This window comes from Strongylocentrotus purpuratus, unplaced genomic scaffold (assembly GCF_000002235.5).
Source record: "Strongylocentrotus purpuratus isolate Spur 01 unplaced genomic scaffold, Spur_5.0 spur5_contig_866, whole genome shotgun sequence".
In the NCBI taxonomy this organism is placed as follows: Eukaryota; Metazoa; Echinodermata; class Echinoidea; order Camarodonta; family Strongylocentrotidae; genus Strongylocentrotus; species Strongylocentrotus purpuratus.
This window is the reverse complement of record NW_022145575.1, coordinates 2,624,101-2,649,426: the sequence shown is the minus strand read 5'-3', so window position 1 is coordinate 2,649,426 and position 25,326 is coordinate 2,624,101. Positions and strand designations below refer to the sequence as shown.

General features: G+C 40.0%; 1 protein-coding gene across 1 annotated transcript in view; it reads left to right on the top strand.

The window, feature by feature from the left end:
* Positions 1-25,326, top strand: part of LOC754570 (dynein heavy chain domain-containing protein 1) — a 117,553-nt gene that overhangs the window by 81,596 nt on the left and 10,631 nt on the right. Inside the window, exons 60-78 of the mRNA XM_030973886.1 lie at positions 1,258-1,514; positions 3,373-3,445; positions 3,803-3,945; positions 4,726-4,993; positions 6,905-7,078; positions 7,593-7,753; positions 9,149-9,352; positions 10,242-10,412; positions 11,174-11,269; positions 11,803-11,948; positions 12,533-12,806; positions 14,899-15,321; positions 15,701-15,887; positions 16,848-17,078; positions 19,083-19,281; positions 19,939-20,321; positions 21,779-21,963; positions 23,289-23,867; positions 24,290-24,656. Coding sequence (XP_030829746.1) covers positions 1,258-1,514; positions 3,373-3,445; positions 3,803-3,945; positions 4,726-4,993; positions 6,905-7,078; positions 7,593-7,753; positions 9,149-9,352; positions 10,242-10,412; positions 11,174-11,269; positions 11,803-11,948; positions 12,533-12,806; positions 14,899-15,321; positions 15,701-15,887; positions 16,848-17,078; positions 19,083-19,281; positions 19,939-20,321; positions 21,779-21,963; positions 23,289-23,867; positions 24,290-24,656 — 4,521 coding nt within the window. The remainder of the gene's footprint in view (positions 1-1,257; positions 1,515-3,372; positions 3,446-3,802; positions 3,946-4,725; positions 4,994-6,904; positions 7,079-7,592; positions 7,754-9,148; positions 9,353-10,241; positions 10,413-11,173; positions 11,270-11,802; positions 11,949-12,532; positions 12,807-14,898; positions 15,322-15,700; positions 15,888-16,847; positions 17,079-19,082; positions 19,282-19,938; positions 20,322-21,778; positions 21,964-23,288; positions 23,868-24,289; positions 24,657-25,326) is intronic.

Below are 25,326 nucleotides of genomic sequence, written 5' to 3'. Positions count from 1 at the left end.
CCCCCCCCCCCCCCACAAATATAGCTTCATGAATTTGCATGCCTTTTAGTGCATCATTGATCCATTGCCACTCCGTTGTTACATAAATGCATTCAAATTATATGCCACCATTGCAATTATCACCATCTGCTACAGTGTGGTAAAGTTTTATCAGGTGTTGTGCTAGTGTGATGGTTCATTTTTTATAATGTAAACAAATGTTAATGCATTCATCTTTGTAAAGTTGACACAATGTATTTCATACACCTGTTACTAATAATCGTACATTAACAGTCAGAATGCAAATTGCATACATTAGTTGTTACTAGTGAGGACAAACATTATGACTTAATTGTCCTACCTAACAATACCTAATATATATGCACTTGGCATTCTGACTATTGAAATAACAGGTGAATGAATTTGTATCGAGGCACTAATTCACAAAGACATGTATTCAAATTTGGTTACATTACAAAAATGGCTTATTTAAATAAATAAATAACATGGGAGTGTTGAGTGTAAACCGTCTGGAATACTCAAAAAGTATTTTGGTATAACTTAAAAAGGGATAATAATAATGATAATCTGGATTTATATGAGTGCATATTAAATATGAATTACTAACAAAAATGCTTCCGTCATTCTACCAGGTCCCCATTTTCCTCCTGGGTATGTAGTGGCAAATGTAGATTAATGCCTTGCCAATTTATATCTAAAGAACATTTAAAAATTGCATCTATGAAATCTCACTTTTACATGCATGTATTAAAGTCAATCAAAAAAGAGGATCCATATACACACACACACAAAAAAACAATTTTTACATTTCAATAAAATACACTGCTGTATCTAATGGTAAAGAGAAACAACAATGACAGAAACATTTTAAAATAGCTTGAAATCAAAGGTGTGACATATGCCAAAATTGCATTCCCAAATGAATGAATGAAAGATTGATATTATTTTTTAGTTATTTTAGGGGGTTATTAGTGGTTTATGGAGTTATATTTTTAAATATACCGGTTAGGCATACCGGTACCAACATTTGTTTACATTTGTTACGGACTTGAATGACTGAATACTTTCACTTTTGATCTCCCTTTGAATGATTTGAAGTAGGAAATGTACCTACATATTTCAGTGTGACTTGAAGTCTTCAACCAAAAGCAGGTTAGGTACTTTATTGTTTCAAACCATGTGACAAATGTATCTACATGTTTTTTGGCAAATTGATATGTTTTTATTGAAGATTAATCTCTAAATGATTGCTTCTAGACCTAGCCCCAGACACAGAAAGCTCCCAGTCCCCGAGGACGTTCCAGCCTTTCCCCCCTCCTCCGAGAAACAAGGCCCTGCAGCCGACGCCCCCCTCCCAGCCCATGGTACACCCTGCCATCAAGAAGGAAGGGGATGATAGTAAGACAAAGGTGGGGCTCAAGAGAGGGGTGACGTTCAAACCAGGATTGATTCTTACCGATGCAAAGGAGGAGGATCTGGATATCTTTAAGGGACCATTGATTGAGATGAGTCAGGTGAGTGATCAAGTGGTGATGTGAAAAGTCAGGTGATCTTTTAGCAATCAGGTGATCTATATAGTAGTCTAGGAGTTAGATTCAAACCAGGATTGATCTGTTCTGATACAAAGAAGGATCTGGATGTCTTTAAGGGAGTATTGATTGAGATAAGTCAGGTGATTGATTATATGGTGATGTGAAAAGTCAGGTGGTTTTTTAGCAATCAGGTGATCTAGTAGTAGTCTAGGAGTTGGATTCAAACCATGATTGATCTGTTCTGGGTGCGAATGAGCATCTGGATGTCTTTAAGGGACACAATTTAAATATTATGAATATTACAAAAAAATGATTTATCATCAACAGGTTTTTTGTCAACATGTATGTGTTAAATTTTGTTTTGTTTTGTTTGGTAAGCTCATACAATCCAGATTGTTGGAAAAAGTTAAAAATATGATGTTCTATTTTTTATGCCTCCGCCACCGAAGGTGGTGCCGGAGGCATCATGTTTTCGGGTTGTCCGTCCGTACGTCCATACGTCCGTACGTCCGTCCTGTTTGACCGTTATCACAATATCTCAAGAACCATTTAAGATTTAAACTTAAGACTCGGGAATAGTATTTATCACCATAGGAAGACGATCTGATTAGATTTTGGAGTACGTAGGTCAAAGGTCACAGGTCACAGAGGTCAACTTATGAAATTCCTTGTATTGAGTTTGTTAGCGCGATATCTCAAGAACCATTTGAGATTTAGACTTCAAACTTAAGGATAGTATGTATCACCATAGGAAGACGATCTGATTAGATTTTGGAGCACGTATGTCAAAGGTCAAGGGTCACAGAGGTCAACTTATGAAATTCCATACATTGAGATTGTTATCATGATATCTCAAGAACCACTGGAGATTTAAACTTCAAACTTAGTGATAGTGTGTATCACTATAGGAAAACAATCTGATTACATTTTGGAGCACGTAGGTCATAGGTCAAGGGCCATAGAGGTCAACTTATGAAATTCCATACATTGAGATTGTTATCATGATATCTCAAGAACCACTGGAGATGTAAAAACTTCAAACTTAATGATAGTATGTATCACCATAGGAAGACGATCTGATTAGATTTTGGAGCGCGTAGGTCAAAGGTCAAGGGTCACAGAGGTCAACTTATGAAATTCCATACATTGAGATTGTTATCATAATATCTCAAGAACCACTGGAGATTTAAACTTCAAACTTAATGATAGTGTGTATCACCATAGGAAGACAATCTGATTAGATTTTGGAGCACGTAGGTCACAGGTCAAGGGTCACAGAGGTCAACTTATGAAATTCCATACATTGAGATCGTTATCGCGATATCTCAAGAACCACTGGAGTATTTTCACTTCAAACTTAATGATAGTATGTATCACCATATCATAATATCTCAAGAACCACTGGAGATTTAAACTTCAAACTTAATGATAGTGTGTATCACCATAGGAAGACAATCTGATTAGATTTTGGAGCACGTAGGTCAAAGGTCAAGGGTCACAGAGGTCAACTTATGAAATTCCATACATTGAGATTGTTATCATGATATCTCAAGAACCACTGGAGATTTAAACTCCAAACTTGTTTAAATTGCTCTATGGCGGAGGCATCATTTTCGACTGCGCGCAGTCAAAATTCCATCTAGTTTCCCTTCTAAATTCACTATTAAACCTTAATCATATCTTCTTTAGAAATATTTACTGGTAACATATCATAAATTAAAGCACATAATGACCCAAAATTAAATAATAATTATCATTTTTGTCAACAGATTTATGCCAAAACAATGTCAACTTCAGGAAAACTGTAACTCATTTGATTTCTATATTGCTCTTTCCTTAGCTGAAAGAAACAGATGAAGATTTATGTGCAATAACCTTCGCCAAATTTGTGCCTGGAATCGGGAAAGAAGGAAGTAAGTGTTCATTTTCATATTTTGTAAATTTCTGTTTGATTTGTCAAATCTATCTATTCCAAATCTACCAATATAAGTAGATTGCTTTAATATGTTAAAAAAGAATCAAATGCTATGTCAAATTTAAAAAAAAAAAGGAATAAAAAAAGATAGAAAGATGTTATCTAATGTGATTGTCTATATAGTGTACATCATTGACTGTATTGATTATCGTAGTGCATGTACATGTACATTACGCAACTACTTGGAGATGTCTTACTTTCTACAAAGCTAAAATATACCCATACTGTCATTATCTAAACAACTGATTCTTGTATCTGAAGTAATATCGTGATTCTCTTTCTGATCTATGTTTAGACTATGTGGAGTACACTGAATCTAAGCTCCAAGCAGGACTAGAGATATGTCTAGCCCAGTACAATGCGACCGCCCAACACAAGATGGAGCTAGTCTTTTTCACAGAGTCCATCAGACACATCGCAAGGCTGACTAGAGTACTTGTAAGTGGTGTTCCAAAATATCTACACCTCATTTTTTACACATTTGCGATTTGATTTGAACCAGTTGCAAATTTATCTATTCCAACTGTGCGCTTTAGAGGTACAGTAGGAGATTTTTAATTCGCTTTTAAAACAGCTGTTTCCAGAAGGGTCAAATACATTGATGTGTAGGTTCCAGAGCAGCTGCACTTGCTACTATGATTGTATGACAATATTCCTTTAATAGATTGAAAATGGTTAGGTTCCGAAACAACAGAGGCAGCGACTATGCGACTCTGTGACAGAACCTGTATGGGTCAAAGATATGTGTAGGTTTTAAAACAACTGGACTAACCATAACACTGACACATTTTGATAGGGTTCCTGAGGATCTTAAGATTCAAAATAGCTGGACCTTTTGACTGGGTCTTTTTTTAGTCAAGGATACTTCAGGGTTCCAATTGGACTAATCACTGAGACTTTGATGTGAGAATATGTAGAACATTCCTGTAATTTGTAATTCCAAGGCAAGTAATGTACTTTTTAAGCTAAGACCATACTTTAATCTGTTTCCTGTTTTCAAGTCTGTGTGTGTATTCGGTTTGTACAGACGTGGCTCAATCAGATATGATTATTTATGTCTAGGGACCGACCTTTAAAAGTCACCATCCGAAAAACGTGGCTAAGTTTCGAACCTGCGTCCTCGTCTGAATCAGTTTGTTACTTCCATTGTTAGCTGGATTACAAGTGCACGCCACAACCCCTAGTTAGATTTATTGTCCTTCCATTTGTCTCTCCAAGGCATCTGAAAACGCCAATGCACTGTTGATAGGTCTTACCAATGGCACAGGACGTTCCTCCCTCACCCACCTTGCCTCCCACATGGCCCGCTGTAAGCTCTACACCCCACAGCTGACCAGAGATCCTGCTGAGAATCGACAAAGGCTCCGGCACCAGATGAAACGAGCCAGCAAGACAGCGGGGCTGGTCGCTAGGCCGGCCGTGCTACTGGTCAAGGAAGACATCGGACCGGAAGTCATGGAGGACGTCTGCTGTCTCATTCAAGAAGGTGTGTATGGGTTTGTTCAGTTGCGTGATTATAGACACTCTAGGCACCCATAGGGTGTGCAGTAGTTTGACTACTTGACGGGAGGTGCAAGGTTTGTAGCTTTGCAATGAGCCCCTTATGTTATACTAGTATATATGTCACTCTCAAGACAGTGTGTGATATTGTCATAAGTGGTAGGATATGTCCCTAGAAATGTAAAGTGCTCTGCTAATCAATACACTTAATTGTCAGGGCTAATTAAAGCTACATTGATACTTCTAAAAGGAATTTTACAGTACATAAAGACATTATGTCACAATTTGATACACGTTAAATAGAAATCATCTAATCAAATATTTTAATGACATTTTTGTCTCGCCTGCGTAGCAAAAAGCGAGACATAGGCGCCGCTTTTCCGGTGACGGCGGCGGCGTCAACATCAAAAACTTAACCTAAGGTTAAGTTTTTGAATTTTTTATATAATTTTTAAAGTATAAGTTCTTAGTCAATGAAACTTTAATTATAGGGTAATCAAGTATCCCCAATCAATCATGTGAGTAGAATTTCAGATCACAAAGTCAAGGCCAAAGGTCATTTTAGGTCAACAGACTTGGAATATGTTGTAGCATCATCATCATCGAAAACTTAACCTAAGGTTAAGTTTTTTAATTTTTGATATAATTTTGAAAGTGTAAGTTCTTAGTCAATGAAACATGGACTATAGGATGATCAAGTCTCCCCAATCATGTGAGTAGAATTTCAGGTCACTAAGTAAGGTCAAACGTCATTTAAGGTCAACAAACTTGGACTTTGTTGTGGCATCAACATCAAGATTTCAAAATGCTTCTTCTTCGTTATTTTTAACCGATTTTGATCCTGATTGTTTCATATGATAGGGCTAGGAGGGGAATTTAAAATTTCTACACAGAATCGTGAAATTCATTATCTATGCTAATTTATGCAAATTTATTCGAAATAACAAAAAAGGCTTCTTCTCCTTCATTTCTCGACCGATTTTGATTTGGTTTGCTTTATATCGTAGAGCTAACTTTGGTACACTAAACTTCTACACAGAATTTTGAAATTGTTCTCCATTAACTAATTATGGTAATTTATGCAAATTTATTCCAAAAATAACAAAAATTGCTTCTTTTCCCTCATTTTTTGACTGATTTTGATTTGGTTTGCCTTATCTGGTAGACCTAAATTTGGAACACGAAACTTCTACACAGAATTGTGCGATTTTGCTCCATTGATTATTTATGGTACTTTATGCAAATGAAATGAAATTATGTCCCTTCCAGGGCATCAAATTTTTATTTTTTGACCAGTTCAAAAGTGTACCACTTAAAATTTACGATATTTGTTGTTGCGAGATGCGGATGAGCGCTACGTCATTGACGTTCTGGTTTATCATATTGAATTGCGTTATGCAGGCGAGACCGCCGAGAGCGTTTCCCTTGTTCAATGTTTTACCTTCTCTGACCTGTTTACTGGGGAGGAACTTGAATCTATGGCCTCCCATATGTTGATATAGGCTTCAGTTTTCCATCATCATCATCATTATCATCATCATCACCACCATCATCGTCGTCATCATCATCATCATCATCATCATTATCATCATTATCATCATTATCATCATCATCATCATCATCATCATCATCAACTGCGCTCCTCCTCCATGTCATCATCATGACCATTACTCTTTCATCTCAAATATTTTATTTCATATGTTACCCTGTAGGCACGTGTCCTGACCTGTTTACTGGTGAGGAACTTGAATCCTTACCCTCTCAGATGTTGACATGGGCTTAGGTTTTTGTTCATCATCATCATCATCATCATCACATTCGCACCTCCTTGTCATCATCATGACCATTACTTTTACATCTCATATATTTTATCCTATATACATGTATTACCCTGTAGGCACGTGTCCTGACCTGTTTACTGGTGAGGAACTTGAGTCCTTTGCCTCCCAGATGTTGACTGGAGCCAAGGTGGTAGCAGGACAGCGGAACCAACGTCTTGAGATGGCACAGGAGAGATTCCTGAGGACCATTATGAAGAATCTTCATGTTGTGGTCTGCATGGATTGTCAGAGTAAGTTGATGGTCATTTTTTTCTCTGTCTTAATTCTGGTCTGTCCTCTTTGCTTCTTTTGACTTGTAGTCTGTATGTATGTTTGTACTGCATGTCTGTTGTCTATCTGTCTTTCTTGTTTGAAGATGCATGTTCTTGTATGCCTCTCTTTGTTCCTCCATGTCTTTACCTCTCTCTTTATCTCCCACTCTGTCTCTCTTTTTTTTCTTTCAATTTCGCTCTTTGTTCTTCAATCTATATTCCTTCCAAAGCCTTTTGGTTTTAGTACTCTCTTCCCTCAAATTTAGTGAAGATGATGATCTGATATTTACCTAGCCAATGCTTTATGGAAGTAAATGAAAATATGAATAAAGTCTCCTGTGTAGAAATCACACATGTAACAATTTTTGTAGTAAAATGTACACCAACATATGAATTAACTTAACTCTCTTTGTTTAGAAATCACAAATGTACATTTTTGTTATAAAAAAAAGGTAAAAAGTGACATCATTATTTTTTTTTTGTCTTCTTCCAGATCACAATTTGGGAAGTCTTTCAGATCGTCTGAGAAGGTATCCAATCCTGCTGAACTCCAGTCACTGTGTTGATAGCTATCTACCCTGGACTCAAGAGGGCCTGGCAAGAGTAGCGCAGCACTGGCTGAAGGTACCCACCAGAGATGCTTACACTGATAAGGTATGGTGGCTGCTAGTATGCAGATGATAGTAATGTACAGAGATGACTACTCGTTCAGTTATGACTTAATGGATGTTAGCATGAGAACAGGAAGATTATTCTCTCAATAGGTATGTCTTCATCAGCTCGAGATTTCCAAATAGCCCGCTATTTCTGATTGGGGAAATAAGCAAGAAGTTACAAATCGCGTCCTCATCAGCTCAAGACTCGACCTCTAATCTTGAAACTCGAGCTCAAGATATTTTGCTCAGCGTTCATGCATAGTGCGAGTCTTCGGGCTGGTGAAGATGCACCGGACAAATAGTGGGATATTTTGCAAACTAGCCCAAGAGATCTTGGGATGATTATTTCGACCAAATATCCTGCTAATTTTAACCGCGGGCTGATGAAGACAGCTAGCCTAAAGAGATGGTAGTCACTTTCCATGTGCAGTAGGTCATAATTCGCTGACACCAGACTTGGTGGAAATACAATTGATGGGTGCACAAGTCTTGCACACAGCAAGCCCGTAGTCCCATCAAGAAGTATTCCCTAGTCTATCTCAGAGTCTTTGGGTGAGGGAAATGTAAGATAATGACTTTTCCATATGGGGCGTTTGGTGGAAAATGCAGAGCATTATGTAAGGCCTACTAGTCGTATAAGTGAAGGCTAGTCCTGGTGAAGACAACACCTGTTACTGGGTAAACACCAGAATGGTGTCGAATTCCCCATGAGAGCCCACTACTATGTATCTTTAAGTGGTTAATGCACTTAAGTAATGAGTGGATATTTTCTACGGCAACATTTCGTCATATATAGGGTGAGGGCTTGGGTCATGGCTAGGCATAATTCCATTTCATTCTGTGTGTCAAAATCGCAGCGTAAATTCATTAAGTTATAATGGCAAATTTGGGGGGACAAGATCCTTCTTAGAAAGTGGTGAAATTAGCAATGTATAATTCACTTTTACAGTACCATGTCCAGAATCAGAGGCAACAAACCAGAATCTGAACTATACATACATCAATTGTAATTCTAATGAACCAATTACTCTATCCATTATCTATGCAAATTTGAAGATAATTTGTCTACTGAAAGTCCAAAGGGTTATAATAATGCCTATCATTTTACATTGTGTCAAGTTTTGTTAAGCCTGTCTGCACTAGTTTGGCCAGGGAGGATTAGACGTCCTTGCAATGTCACTGACAGGTGATTATCTCATCAAATCAGCTCTCAATTAATATAAGAAAAAGGGGACCATGAGGGACCAATGGTCGCAAGTAGCTGCAGTGGGGCTTTTGGCTTTGTTAGCACCCTTCTTGCTCTAAGATTGTCATATCATAGTTTTCTACTGAAATAGAATAATGTCCTACCACAAGAAATCATATGTCTCCTCTACCTGCCTCCTTCCCTCAGCGTATTCGACTTCCCTGGCCCTCTCACTTCCAAGACCAAGGAGTGGAAGCGCTGTGCCAGGCCATGGCCTACGTGCATACCACGGCTGCAGCGACCACCGAGAGGCTCTATGTCAAACCTTTCAAATTCTTCACTCCGAGGAACTACCTGGATTTCCTGGACCTCTTCAAGAACCTGACCTACAAGATCACCAAGGAGGAGAGGGTAAGATTTTCATTTATTTATTTAACATGGATGCTACAGACCTGGTGGAACCATTAAAGACATCGTTTAACAATATAAAATCTAAAATGCATGGCCCTACATGTTATCAGTGTCTGTAATATTGAAGCCCTAAAAAATTTGCGCTTCATAATGATCATGAAGTGACTCAAAAGAGTAAAAACCTTTGAGTGACCGGTTTTACCATACTTATTTTCCCCAATAGACTGTAGGATTATAAAAGTCGTTAGGAAAACAGTTTTTGAAATTTCTATTTCCAACCATAAATATGTTGATAATCAGACAGGCGATCGGCTTGTAAAAGTCATGGGATTCCTGACTGACCTAAAGGTTTATAATTATGATTGCAGCATGAGCTAAATCCAGGATTTTGTTTCAGAATCTGAGGCAATGTTACCGATCGAGTCACTTTAAAGGGGAAGTCTGGCCTCCCTGATATTAAGTTGGTTTTAATACAAGCAGAAAAAAATGAGAGAAAGTTTGAGCAAAGACCAATCAAAAATAAGAAAGCTATTGATTTTTGAAGGTGCTATCAATCAAACACAAATTTACAACTCTGTGATGTATCTTGGGCAGCATAAGTCTAATATTTCTCCCTTTGCTATCTGGTTGATATCTTCTAAGGGGTTTTAACCAGCTTAACTGGAGTCTTTCCTCTCCAAATCAGAGTGATGAAATATAACAATGATGATTGGTGATAATCATACAATATTGGCTTCTAGATATTCAAAAATCAAACTCGTTCTAGAAAATAAGCAGGAAAACGTGCCCTCATCCCTCCCTCTCAAGTCTTTGTGTAGTTAAACTAATACGAGGGGAACTTAAAACGGGCTTAATTGAAATGTTCATTTGTTTTATCACACTGACACAGGCGAATGTGGATAAGTTTGAAGAGGCACTGGACAAGGTGAATGAGGCCTTTTCCAGCATATCTGATTATCATGCCGAGATTGCTGCCCTCAATCCACAACACCAGAAGGCTAAACAACGTACGGAGCAGATTCTGGAAGAGGTTCATGAGTGCGAGCAGATATTTGCAGATGTGAGTGAATTTTCTTGGGCAACTTTTATGTATTTAATATGTACATACAAAGTTACCGCATACTCCTGATGTAAATAAATTATCATCAAACTGATGGTATGTTGCCAGATATTGCTTTGAAGAAGTCTGTAATGTTTTGAATACCAAACCGTAGCAATGGAATGATATTATTTCTTCAAAGAGCATCTAAATATCCATGAGTTTGTGAAAATACCATTGTCAAACTTATCATAATATGTGAAGTTATTGAACCTCTTGAAGCTACGTGTATATGTACATGTATATCGTATCTTGTGTGTCCTTCTGTCCTATACACATGAGCACCATATATACAGTTGTTTAACTTTACACATAAAAGCACTGTATTAAACTTTCAAGTTTAGAACATGTCATTGTGTAACTCACATGCTTTAGATCATCCAGGATAAACAGAATTTAAGGTTCATCATGATTTTTCTTTTTTAGTTTTAGAAATCAATGTGAGAGAACAATTTCCTGCTTTTTTGTTAAAAAGTTAAATGTTTGCAGCTTATGCCACTTTTGGAAGGCGCAAATCGTTCAATGGTAGAGCAATATGGTCAACTAGGAGGTCCCGAATTCAAAACCAAGTCAATGGACTTGTAAGGCATTAATCCTCGTTACCAAGTCCCTTGGAGAGGACTTAAAGCTGTTGGTCCCCTTGTTGTTTAGCAGTCAGGTAAAACGATCATCATGATGTGTTTTGAAGAAGTATAATTATACATGTATGTTTATTTTAACAGGCAAGGGGTAATTGTACTGAGGATGAAAAAGAGATCACGGCACTGCAGGAACCTCTAAATGACATGAAGAAAGAAGCACAGGCAGAGCTAGATAAGGTAAGTTGAGATCTAGGCTGGTATTCAATTCCATACTTTGTTTAAGTAAAACTTTTACTAAGCATTCGGCTTGGCTAAGTGAAATTCTTAACTCTTATTCAGATTACATTTAAGCAATTGACTTTCGCAAGCTGACTTTAAGGCAAAAATACTGATAAGCATTGTTACATATCCCGGTCAATCTAAAGTAATGCTCAATTTAAATTACCCTTCACATTAAATGGGCGCTAATATTATTATGCAAAGCTTATGATGACTGCGTGAAAACCATGAGCCTGCCAATCAATACTTCCAATATAGTTGGCTTAAGTCTGCTAGGGAGCTGTCTTAAGTTTAGGGTAAAATACGTAGCCAGATCAAAGCATTGATTGAATTCCGAAGTTGGCCAAGTATTTTTTAAAGCCGAAAAATGATTAAATACTCTCATTTCTGACTGAAGTATTGAATTTAATAAAGAAAAAGCTTTAGATGATAAATGATCAAGCCAATTACCAACATATAACTTTCTTGACATCCCCCCCTCATGTGATCAGGTGAACCCTGTGTACGAGGCAGCTCTCCATGCCCTAAGGAGCTTGGACAAGTCTGCCCTGAACGAGCTACGTACATTCCATGCTCCACCAATCAAGGTCATCAATGTCATCAATGCTGTATGCCTCATGTTCAGACAACAGATGAAGTAAGCCGCCTCTCTCGATCCTTCCTATCTCCTTTTTCTTCTTCATCTCATTCTCTTTATCTATCCCCTCCTCCCCTCCCTCTTCCCCCTATCACTTTTCATCTTGCTCTCTCTCTCACAAATTTGTGAGTATGAGTATCTTGTCTCCCCCTTTTTTGTTTGTGTCTAGTTCTAACTCTTGAATTTTTTCACTCTTTCTCCATTTCATTGTGTTGGTGTATGTTTCCAACCTTTTGAAGTCTCTATTTTTACATCTTATAATTGTTTCCCCCCCCCCTTCTTTTTTTTTTTTTATCTCTATACAATTTTTAATGTACATTAAGTATATACATCATGTCACCTCCTTATTCTCAGCGTGATTACGTATCTGTTTTTATATACCCTTATCCTTATGTTATTGAGACTAATGAATACGTCTCTTCAGTGTTGCAGTCATCTTAAACAAATGATATAGTTGCTTGCTACTGTTGGTGGTTATAACACACTGATTTATGTAGTGTAAGTTATGATTGAGATAATGAAAGGTGTACATAAGGACTTTATCTTTCCAACTCCTTACACTTGGAAATTCTCATTTTGTTCAGCTGGTCCAATGGCAAGGTCCTCATCAACCGGAAGAACTTCTTCCAGGAGCTTGAGTTCTACGACAAGACCGCCATCCCCACTGACATCTTCCACAAGCTCAACGTGCTCTTCATCCAGGATCCGACCTTTGACCCCGAGGTCATCAAGACGGCCAGTGTCGCGGCCAGCTCGTTGTGCATGTGGGTGCATGCTGTCTATGCCTATGCCGTCATCCATCGCAACATGAGACCCAAGCTGCAAGGCGTGGAGGAAGCAGAGGCTAAAGTTCAAGAGGTAAGATCATTAGTCAGTTCACGTATGTAACATGCTCACGAGTAGACTAGAGTTATTTGAATTAAAATATAACATCAACTGAGAAAAATAGTGGAAAAGTGGTTATACTAACAGTTACATGAACATTGTAATCATTGTGCATATGCACCTACATTACTCTAATTCAACCGTAAACAGTTGGAAGTAAACATTTTTATGCCTCCGTTACGAAGTAGCCAGAGGCATTATGTTTTTGGGTTGTCCGTCCGTCCGTACGTACGTCCGTACGTTCTTTAGATAACGCGATCACGAGAACGGGACGTACGGACGTCTGTACGTCCCGTTCTCGTGATCGCGTTATCTAAAGAACCGATTGATGGATTCCTGCCAAACTTTGGTCATGTATGTATCTTGCAGAGCCGATGAACTGATTAGATTTTGGGGTCACGAGGTCAAAGGTCAAAGGTCACAGGGCTCATTATGTATGCAAAAACAGCTCGTGATCGCGTTATCTGAAGAACCGATTGATGGATTCCTGCCAAACTTAGGTCATGTATGTATCTTGCAGAGACGATGAACTGATTAGATTTTTGGGGTCACGAGGTCAAAGGTCAAAGGTCACAGGGTTCATTATGTATGCTGAAACAGCTCGTGATCGCGTTATCTCAAGAACCGATTGATGGATCCCTGCCAAACTTAGGTCATGTATGTTACTTGCAGAGCCGATGAACTGATTAAATTTAGGGGTCATGAGGTCAAGGTCAAAGGTCATGCAGCTCATTATGCATGCAAAAATAGCTTGTGATCGCATTATCATTAGAACAGATTGATGGATTCCTCCCAAACTTAGATCATGTATGTTTCTTGCAGAGCCAATGAACTGAGTAGATTCTTGGGTCATGAGGTCAAAGGTCATGGGCTCATTATGTATGCAAAAATAGCTTGTGAACGCATTCTCATTAGAACTGACAGATGGATTACTATTTTACTCGGGACATCTTGCAGAGCCAATGAACTGAGTAGATGTTAGGGTCATGTGGTCAAAGATCAAAGGGTCATATATGTATATGAGAAATTGCTTGTAATCACGATATTCTGAGAACCTGTTAATGGATTACAATTGAACTTGAATTTGAACAATTTCTTCTGTTTTGGTTTGTAAAATTGCTCTATGACGGAGGCATCATTTCGACTGCGCGCAGTCGAAGTTCCATCTAGTTAATGAAGCATCTCCATCTCTTTCGGAGTTCTAAACAAAACTCCTCCTAGTAGAATCTGTAGCTATGCATGTACAGGTATTTGGGGTAATTACTACCGATTGCCAGATATGAACCAGGACCCTTCTTATAAAGAGTTGATATCAATCGCAACTTATTTGCGATTGATATCAATGGCAACTATGTACATAAGAGGTGGGAGACTGCAAACTTGTGATTGATTGGAGGACTCCGATTGATTTGGATCACTCACAACTCTTTTATAAGTCTGGGCCCTGATCTATTTGTTATCCTCTTGGTAGTGATCTTTTCAGCTTCCTCCCTGCTTCCTCCCTGCTTCCTCCTCCCTCAGGATGAACACCTTTCATCTGCTTGTAAATATTCTTATCTCCTTGCCTGCCTTCTTACTTATAAAGATCACAAGGGACATAGATGTATAGTTTCAATAATGTTACTGAATGTCATTCAGACACATTTCAAGCTTGTTTAAAGACGCATAGTGGGCTCTTACAGAGAAATCGACACCAATTGGGTGTATATCCAATAACAGATGTTATCACCAGGATTAGCCTTGCCAATAGGGGCCTTCTGTAATGCTATGCATTTTCCACCCATTCCCCCATATGGCAAAGTCTTTATCTTCACCCCAAGACGCTCCGAAGACCATCTGAAGACTCTCCGAGAGACTAGGGGGTATTTTCTTTTTTTTTAAGACTACAGGTTTGCTGTGTGCAGACTTGTACATTAATGGCATTTCCACCAAGTCTGATATCAGCGAATTATGACTTACTGCTCAAGAACTGATGACTATCTCCCTTTAACATGAAATGTCATTCCATTACTAGCTTTATTTACCTGGCTTTTTTGGTGTGTATGCCAACCCTTTGTATATATAGGCACAAGGTCATCTTGGCAGCAAGCGAGTGAAGGCGCAGGACATGAAAGGAATTCTGGAGCAGAAGCGCAAGGAATATCAAGAGAGTATCAGACAGGTCAAACTCTATGAGAAGAAAATGCAGACCATTGAGACCAAGATCAAAGTAGCTACAGATATGATGGGCAACATGGAAGAGCAGCACAAGAGCTGGAAGGACAGTCTGGACCTGTCTAACAGCCACCTCCAGACTGCTCCTGGTGACTCCCTCCTGGCAGCGGCCTGCACCACCTACATGGGCCCAATGGATGAGACCACCAGAGCTCTGGTGCTTGCCGATTGGCTGCATGCCTGCAGTAATGGGAGATACCAAGTTGTACCGGGGAGGGGCAGCACGCCGAATGGGAGGGAGAATTCCTTTGCAGCAAGTCCTGCTCTGAATGCGGTATGAGCAATGTTCCTAATTGAATTGAATGATATATCTTACATCGTTTATTTGGTAGACATTAGTTTCTAGCATGATGACAAGCCTTACCAAAAATATGCTAAGGTGTTCTTGAAAAAGACATATATCTGTGATCCATTTTATTCCCTTTATCCATTTTCTTTGTGAAGCAAAGTACTGTAGCATAGTTAAAATGGAATCAATTAAAAATGTATTGATTAAACTTTTCAGGATGATGCATATAGCCATGTTTTTAATGATATGGAGTGGTTAAACAATGCAAAGGGACAATGACAAGATAATAGAAATGAGAGCAAGTTTTGAAAACTGCAAGGAACATATTTTAATCAACAAGACCCCTCTCTCTTTCCTAAACTAGGCGCGAGAGGTCAATGGTGTCCTACCTGACAACGACAGCCCTTCAGCAGAAGTTGATCTTCCTCCGCAGCTGTCCATCATTGACGAGGACAACGATGATGGCAGCCACGGTTCGACGCCCAGGAGAGAACAGCCAGAATCTGAGATTAACCCTGCTGTACCCATCAGACAGAATTTCAGTGTAGAAGGTACGTAAGCAGAGGAAAAATATGAATGAAGGAAAATGTTTAGATTGAGGTTAAGAGCAAGTCCGGTAGGTAGGGATGTTTTGTAACTGCAAACAGCTACAAGCTATGTACTGTTGGACTGGTACATGTTTGTTTCAGATTGCATACTTGTAATAAGTGTCGTAGTCGAGTGGTTTAAGCACTTGACTTGAAATACAAAGGTCGTGGATCGATCCCCGACACGGCACTAATGTCCCTTGGCAAGGCATTAATCTACATTTGCCACACTCTACCCAGGTGAGGTAAATGGGTACCTGGCAGGAATTAATTCCTTGAACTGCTAGAGCGTTGAATGGCAGTAAGACTAAAGGCGGGGTAATCACTAATTGGTGCGCTTTTGGAATAGAACTGTCTAGAAAGATGGTGCGATCTAAAATTGCCTGTTATTATTAATTATTATTGTTTATAAAAGATGAACATTCATGGTAAGTTTTTTTAATGAGTTAGGCAGGGTTCAATGCAGGTATTACCCACACAGAAAAGAAAATGCTCTTGCCTAATGTTTGGCACATACATGTAGTTGGGTATCCAGGGGGGTGTTTCACAAAGCCTTTTTTCAATGACAAATGACAAAAACCAGTGACAAATCTGCTGATAGCCAATCAGAAGTAGCTTATGACAAAATTGTCATTTGTCACTGATGACAAGTTTTGTGAAACGCCCTCCAGATGTTTGTTTTTATTACATATTTTCCCCCTTCAAATTCCTTTACCATTAACCTATGGATTGACTTCTACAATTATTTAGGTGTACTAAATGGAATATGAGACATTGACTATTATGTAAAGAGTATATCAATTTTGTGCAAAGGTCATTGCAAAAAATGTTTTACATGGCTGTATTCAAGATTAAATGTTGTTTGTTGTTATATTTTCAATTTTATGACATTTTTCTTTTTGTCCCTGTTTTCCATCAATGTAGATATCCTTAGTGATAAGGAAGAGCTAGACAACTGGAGGCACAGCAGCAGCGTGGTGTGCGATCAGTTCTCAGTGGACAATGCGCTATATACCCGTGCGTGTATAATCGGAAGACGGCGTCAGTGGCCACTCCTGATCGACCCAGATAACCAAGCTCTTAGCTGGATAGTGCAGCTGCAGGAGAAAGGATTGGCTAGTTTCCATGAAATTGTATATGAAGAGGAAGAAGAGGGTAAGAAACACAGTGGTAGAATAAGGGTTGGAGGCCACAACCAATCTTTACCCTCAACCCACCTTTAACCCCCACCCCACCTTTATCCCACACCCACCTTTACCCCCACCCACCTTTACCCCCACCCACCTTTACCCCCACCCACCTTTATCCCCACCAACCCCCCACCACCTTTATCTCCACCATTATCCCCAACCTTTATCTCCACCCACCTTTATCCCCACACACCTTTACCCCCACCACCTTAATCTCCACCTTTATCTCCACCCACCTTTACCACCACCCACGTTTACCCCCACCCACCTTTACCCCCACCCACCTTTACCCCCACCCACCTTTATCCCCACCAACCTTTACCCCACCACCTTTATCTCCACCATTATCCCCAACCTTTATCTCCATCCACCTTTATCCCCACTCACCTTTACCCCCACCACCTTAATCGCCACCTTTATCTCCACCCACCTTTACCACCACCCACGTTTACCCCCACCCACCTTTATCCCCACCCACCTTTACCCCACCACCTTTATCTCCACCATTATCCCCAAACTTTATCTTCACCCACCTTTATCCCCACCCACCTTTACCCCCACCCACCTTTATCTCCACCCACCTTACCCCCACCCCCCTTTACCCCCACCCACCTTATCCCCCACCCACCTTTATCCCCCACCCACCTTTACCCCCACCCACCTTTACCCCCACCCACCTTTACCCCCACCCACCTTTACCCCCACCCACCTTTACCCCCCACCCACCTTTACCCCCACCCACCTTTACCTCCACCCACCTTATCCCTCACCCACCTTTATCCCTCACCCACCTTTACCCCACCACTTTTTTTTACCCAAACCACCTTTACCCCACCCACCTTTATCTCCACCCACCTTATCCCCCACCCACCTTTACCCCCACCCACCTTATCCCCCACCCACCTTTATCCCCCACCCACCTTTATCCCCCACCCACCTTTACCCCCACCCACCTTATCCCCCACCCACCTTTATCCCACACCCACCTTTACCCCCACCCACCTTATCCCCCACCCACCTTTATCCCCCACCCACTTTTACCCCCACCACCTTTATCCCCCATCCACCTTTATCTCCACCCACCTTATCCCCCACCCACCTTTAACCCCACCCACCTTATCCCCCACTCACCTTTATCCCCTACCCACCTTAATCTCCACCCACCTTATCCCCCACCCACCTTTACCCCCACCTCATTACCCACCTTTTTCAAAATTGTGCCCCCCCCCCCCCTCCCTGATGCACCCCTGAAATATGTTGACCCACAAGGGGTTTTTGCTTGCTCTGCTTCACTGCAGTAGATAGTTCAATCCACTCCAATTTTGATTGTTTATATACTCTGTAGGGGCAAGGAAATGCTTTTCTATGTTATTAAAATCGAACATGGATTTATGCATTAAAAGTTTTAAAGTAGCTATCATGAATTTTAAAAAAAAGTGAAGATGAACCACGAAAAAAGAAATAAAATATAATTGACAATTGAAAGGAAAAAGTTGCCTCATTTTTATATCAATGTGATAGTCATTTGTAAACTTAATGGCACTCACCATAAAGGATTGATTATGAATTTCTGTCTTATATCACATAGAGTTTATCCACATATGCATTCAAAGCATCACAAAGCATTGATTATTAGATATTCTTGTTATTTTGTTATCAAAGCATATTTTCTGTTCACTCATGAAGTTCTGTAAATCTTATATGTATATCCGGGGCATACAGCTTTACAAGCTTGCTTTCATGTAGGTCCCATGATATTTCTCTCAGTTAAATCAGCTCCCTATATTGATTAATTATCTTTGTTATTTATTATGTATTATTGATTGTTATTTTATCACAAAAAAACAAACAAACTTGTACTTTATTTTAATATGTATATGTTACATGAAAATACATGAAATAAATGAAAAATGAAATATCTCTTGCTTGATTACCTAACTTTTGACCTTTGACCTCTCATGTGACACAGAGGAATCTTTCGTCCAGGATGGTGGTCTGGAGGAAGAACTGAACAACCCCCAGCTGACGGAGGAGCATCTGATGGAGAGCAGGAACCTGGAGAGTGTAGCGACCTCAAACTTTGGTCTGAGTAGGGCCGATCAGAGCTCTCTTGGGGGAGAGACAGACTATGGCACGGAGTTTCCTGAAACACCTAGGACACTCACCACGTAAGTCATAGTCCTAAGCTAGGTAAAACAACTCTTAAAGCCCCACTGCACTACTTATAGCTACTTGCGCCTTCTATATAGCAAACAATGCCTAATCGGTGCCTGTTGGTCCCCCATGATCCCCTCTTTCTTATGTTAATTGAGAGCTGATTTGATGAGATAATCACCTGTCATTGAGGTCTATTCCCCCTGGCCAAACTAGTGCAGACAGGCTTTAAGTTCTCAAGTATCAGGGTTCAGTTTCAATTAATCTGAATCGATCACAAGACGTACAATCAATGAACTGCAAACTTATTGGGGCTCATCGCTTAAGAACAGAGTTGCAATTACTATCAATCTCCAGTGAAGGCACATGTGATGCGGATGAATTCCAACTCTTCATAGGACGAAGCCTAGGGCAATGGCTAATGATTCAAATGTAGAGTATGTAATAAGTGCATTTTTCTTTAATTTCTTAAATTGCATATTTTTGAAGTAAACTCACTGTAATGTGTAGATAATATGCAAAAGTGTTTAAGTATAGCTCAATTGAGTAGTGATAATTAATTTGTAGTTTGTTTCATCGTCTAATAGTGCTTCATAATTAGTGGAAAGGTACTAAATTCAGTTGACCATATTTTACTATTTTCATTTTACGATTGTTCCATGTTTATAAAGGAATGGTGGAGTAACTCCTAAGGACAACATGAGCGAGAAGGACTTTGACATCCACAGTATGGGCACCAGCAACCACTCCATGACAACCCATCCCTTGTCCGTCGACCTCGACGGTGCACGACCCTTCTCTAACCTCTGGGTCGTGTCGGCCGACGACTTCCTGCTGGAAGAGAGGTTGATCCAGTCCGTCGTAATGGGACTGAGTTTGGTCGTCACGAACCTGGAAAGGAAGGACTTGGATGTGAAGTTTAATGACGTGTTGAGTAGGAATGTAGTGGAGAATGAGGAAGGGGAGAAGTCGGTGAGGATCGGAAGCCACATGTACAGCTATAACACAAGATTCCACCTCTATTTGACAACATCTGTACCTCTAGAGTTGGATGGTAAGCATAATGATCTTTTTAAAAAGTATTATTTACTAACATTACATTTCAAAAATATCTTTCCCTGTTCATTCTCACTATTTTGTTACCCTGAAATAACCCTCCAGATATAGCCTACAACAAACAAGCATTGCTTTTACCTTGGACCCCCTCATCTCCACTTTTATTTAGTCCCTAATTTGCAAGTAGCTACAACTGTACTAGCAAACCAAAGTGATGTTATTGTTATATTATTATAATCATTATACTTCTTGTAAACAACACTGAAACATGAAATGTGAAATATGAAAATAAACTGAATTATATCTGGACTGCAGAACTGTAATTTAGTATAAATGGATTTCTTGTCTACAAACGGTCCTCAAGTAGTTCCATTATTGTACCACATATCAATTCTCAAATAAAGTTCGATTTGATTTGATTTGATTTATTTATTTCTGTTTGATTTTCTTTTTCTTTTGCATTTTTACAAATATATAACAAACAAATATTGCAAATTTACACATGACAAAAGAATATATGTAGAATAAAGTAAGGCTGGGTGTAACTAATCGAGAACATCAAACAGGAGGGTTGACAAAATAAGCAAAGCTTGATAGTATGACTATCCTCAAAGGATACATAATAATACAAATATGGAGGAACAAAATATTGGTAAAAGGGGGAAAAGACAGAAAAAAGAAGAGAAAAGAAAGAGGGGATGCACATCAATATTCACAGACTTATGTGGTAGTTGGATTTCAAATTGATATATAAAGATTTTAAATAAGAAAAGAAATGCAAATTTGAATACTGAGTGGCCAACTTGGGATACAATAGAATGAGAAGACTTGCGAGGTTCGGTCAGTAAGAATGTGAAAGTAAGATCAGCCAGCTGGTTTTAAACCTGGGCCTAAATATTTCATTTTGGAAGTACCCTAGTATTATCATGGTGCTTTATGTAATTAGCAGCTCTATATGATTTCATTATTATTACCATTAAATTTCTAGTACCCAAGTTTCATTTTCCAAGTGCGGTAAAGAATTTTATTTCACCCTGGATTTACCATGTATAAATTTCTACCTTTGTGAACAAATGATCATATGTATAAACAAATTTAATCCAATCTTTTTCCACGACAGGAGAGGTGCTTTATTAGGATTATTGAGAGGGTTCAACCACATACATGTGTACTTACTAAAAAATGAAATATTTCACTTTCGTGATGTGAATGTGTTTCTTTGTGATTGATATACAGTCAAACCTGCTTTAGTGACCACCTGTCTACAATGACCACATTTTTCCCCCCTTGAAAATGGTTTCTCATTGAAACATGTACTTTATCAGGAACCTGTACATAAAGACCACCTGCCCATAAAGACCACTTTTCTTGTCTCCCTTGGGTGGTCTTTATAGACAGGTTTTACTGTATCACGCTAAGATTTGAATCCCAAGCTCCATGTCAATCCCATCACAGGTGCAGGCTTCCTGAAGCCCCACACGGACCAGTTCTCTATGATTGACATGTCGGTCAACCAGGAAGGATTGAAGACCCTTCTCCTCATCGACGTCATGGATGCGGAGAGACCTGACTTCGCTAACCATCAACACTCTGTCAAGTCTGATATAAGAGGACATAATAAGATGCTCCAAGAAACACATGTAAGAAACTCTCCTCCCACCTTTCCTTTTGACCCCGACCCCTTCCCCTTTGCCCCCTTTAGCTTCCCCTTTGCCCCCCCCCCTTTTTTCTTTCCCTTTGCCCACTTTGCTTTCCCCTTTCCCCCCCTTTACTTTCCCCTTTGCCCCCTTACCTTCCCCTTTCCATTTGCCCCCTTTACTTTCCCCTTTGCCCCCTTTACTTTCCCCTTTGCCCCCTTACCTTCCCCTTTCCATTTGCCCCCTTTACTTTCCCCTTTGCCCCCTTTTCCATCCCCTTTGCCCCCTTTACCTTCCTCTTTGCCCCCTATACCCTCCACTTTGCCTTGTTTACTTTCCCCTTTGCCCCCTTTACCTTCCCCTTTGCCCCCTTTACCTTCCCTTTTGCCTTCCACTTTGCCCCCTTTACTCTCCCCTTTGCCCCCTTTAGCTTCCCCTTTGCCCCATTTACCCTCCCCTTTGCCCCCCTTTACCATCCCCTTTGCCCCCTTTGCCCCCTTTGCCTTCCCCTTTAGCTTCCTCTTTGTCCCCTTTACCTTCCCCTTTAGCTTCCCCTTTGCCCCATTTACCTTCCACTTTGCCCCCATTACCATCCCCTTTGCCCCCTTTACCATCCCCTTTGCCCCCTTTACCCCCTTTACCCCCTTTACCCCCTTTACCATCCCCTTTGACCCCTTAACCTTCTCATTTCCCCCTTTACCTTCGCATTTGCCCCTTCCACCTTCTTTTTGCCCCCTTCACCTTCCACATCACTTTCCTCCTTTTACTGTACTCACTCCCCCTTACCCCCCTTTTCCCCTTTTTCTGTACCCCCATCATCATTCCATTTATTCCCTCCTCCCCTTTTTCACTGTATCTTTAGCTACCCCTCTCATGTAAATTTGTACATATACCCATTAATTGTGTATTTAGACTTACTGGACTGTAGTTTGTAATTATTTTTTCATGAAAATGTGATTTCATTTTATTTTGTTGAGATCTATATGATATTGTGTTGTGTTTTGTTTATTCATAGAATAGCACAACCATGCATTTACATAATTTTGATAGATTTTTTTCCATTTTTTTCAGAACGTGGGGGGGGGGGTCATGATCATAAACATATAGGCATATACAAAATGGAATTAGTAAGTATAAAATGGATGCCGAAATATTGCAGGTAGACCCCATAGAGTTCTATTCGTTTCAAGCTAGTATGTGATACAAGTTTGTAAACTGATAATAAACCCCTGATTTGACTAAAAAGGAATTTTAAGCAACTTTATTCATCACAATAATGTTACCTCATTGTTCACAACTTCCACCTATCTTCGACTCTGTATCCACAGCTGGATATTCTGAACAAAGTGATAGAGTTGAACCATGGTATTCTTGAGGATGCTGTATGGGGCGACACCCTCACCACCCATCACCAGACAATCCAGGACACCAGCTCCAACCTCAAGGAGAGCTGCAACCTCCTGGAACAGCTCCTGGTAAAGCAACATCCTTATCAATCCGTCGCAGAGCACGGTACCCTCCTATACTCCACCATCAAACGCATCTGGCAGCTCCTCCCGACGTACTACATCCCTCTCCGCCGGTTTATTCGCTGGTACGCCAAGACGCTCCGTGCCCGCGAGAAGGACCGCACAGATACCGCCTCGCTCAAGGCGCGGGCGGTGGAGCTCTGCAATGCTCTCACGGAGGAGATTCACGCTTATCTTTCATGCGGACTCTTCCAGCATCACTCTGATCTCTTTGTATTTCTGGTTGCAATGGAGAGGATGCGGTCGTCAGGGGAGATATCGCAAGCCGAATGGGGTCTGCTTGTCAATGGGCTGGATGGAGCAGTACCTAGAGAACGGGAGACTGTGTTTGATGATGCTAATGATAGCACTGTGATTCCAGAGTGGCTTACTAATGAGGTAAATGCCCAAACTCTCTTTATCATATTTAACAAAAGGAATATGTATGCAGAAACCTTTGGATTTTGTATACAGGGACTAGAGCTTTCAGTCATAATAAAATAAAAAAAATTATCTGTTTACTCTATCAATATGATCATCCTAATAACTTTCACATTTTATGCCTACTTGAATACTGTGTTACGAAAAGAGATGGTTTTCAACAACATGTTACTGTCATTATTACAATGATATTATTATCAGAAGTATCACTCTTACAAATAATGATTTACATCTGTACTAAGGATATCACTTGCTCTATTAAACGCAAATAAAAATGAAAAAAAGATATATACTGTATATCTTTTAGCTTTCCATCATACAGTCCCTTTAAAAAAACTACTTATATCTCAATATGTCAGTGTCTGTGTTTCCCCGATCAGATTTGGATCAAGTGTGGTCACCTAGAGCAGTTGGTTCCAGCCTTCCACGGTCTGAGGCAATCCATGCTTCGTCACTCCAGCCAGTGGAAGGAATACTTCTCCTGCAAACCCGTTCTCCTGGCTCCCGTGCCTGGCCCAGACCTTCAGAACCTCAGCTTCTGCCAGAAAGCGCTGCTGTGGCGGGTGGTCCTTCCCGACCGGCTGGCTGTGATATGCAGGCACCTCGTGGTCTATGAGCTAGGAGCCCACACGGCACGTCCAGAGGTGTACAACGCTGAGGAAGTCCTGCAGAGAACCTCCAGGAATATCCCTCTGATCTTTGTCCTTCCTGCAAGCTACCATGATGGGGAACAGACTGGAATGGAAGGTAACTAAGAGTTCACTTTTCTATGCTACCAGTAAATTTTAGTTACTAATAGCTGGAGATATATGTTTTACTGGTGACTCAACCATTTCTCTGGCAGTAGTTGCTTCTCGCTATACTTTGACAAAGATATGCGGTTAGGTTGGGGCTGCAATTGAGTATTACATTACGATTAGGGATATGAGTAGGGTTAAGTGTTTGGTCGAATGTTAATGTTAGAAATTTGGTTAGTGTTGGCTCTGAACAAATTGCCACCGGGGCATCTGTCCGAGAACGGTATGACAGTCATAGATGTATGCTCTGTAATGCATAATGTGAACATTTTGTATAATCGTGTTTTATATAATTATGTATCTACTGATTTGATTTTATGTGTTCTCAGTCCCTTGGAAAGGACCTTAAGTTGTAATCCCCTGAAGCTTGATTTTAAGAGTACACCCTGCTCTATCAATCACACTATGTAATACAATCAATCAACCAGAAGTTCCTCTTACGTTTATCTTATTCTGAAATACCACCTTCAGGTCACTCAGTAATAGAACCCCTTCACAAGGTCACTCTGTACTGCAAGCAGAATACTGTAAGAAGCAGATGTGCCAGCTAGACCCTTAATGCCTGCGTGGCAATGAAAAACTTAATAGAATTCAATAAATGAAAATTTTCTCTCCTTTAT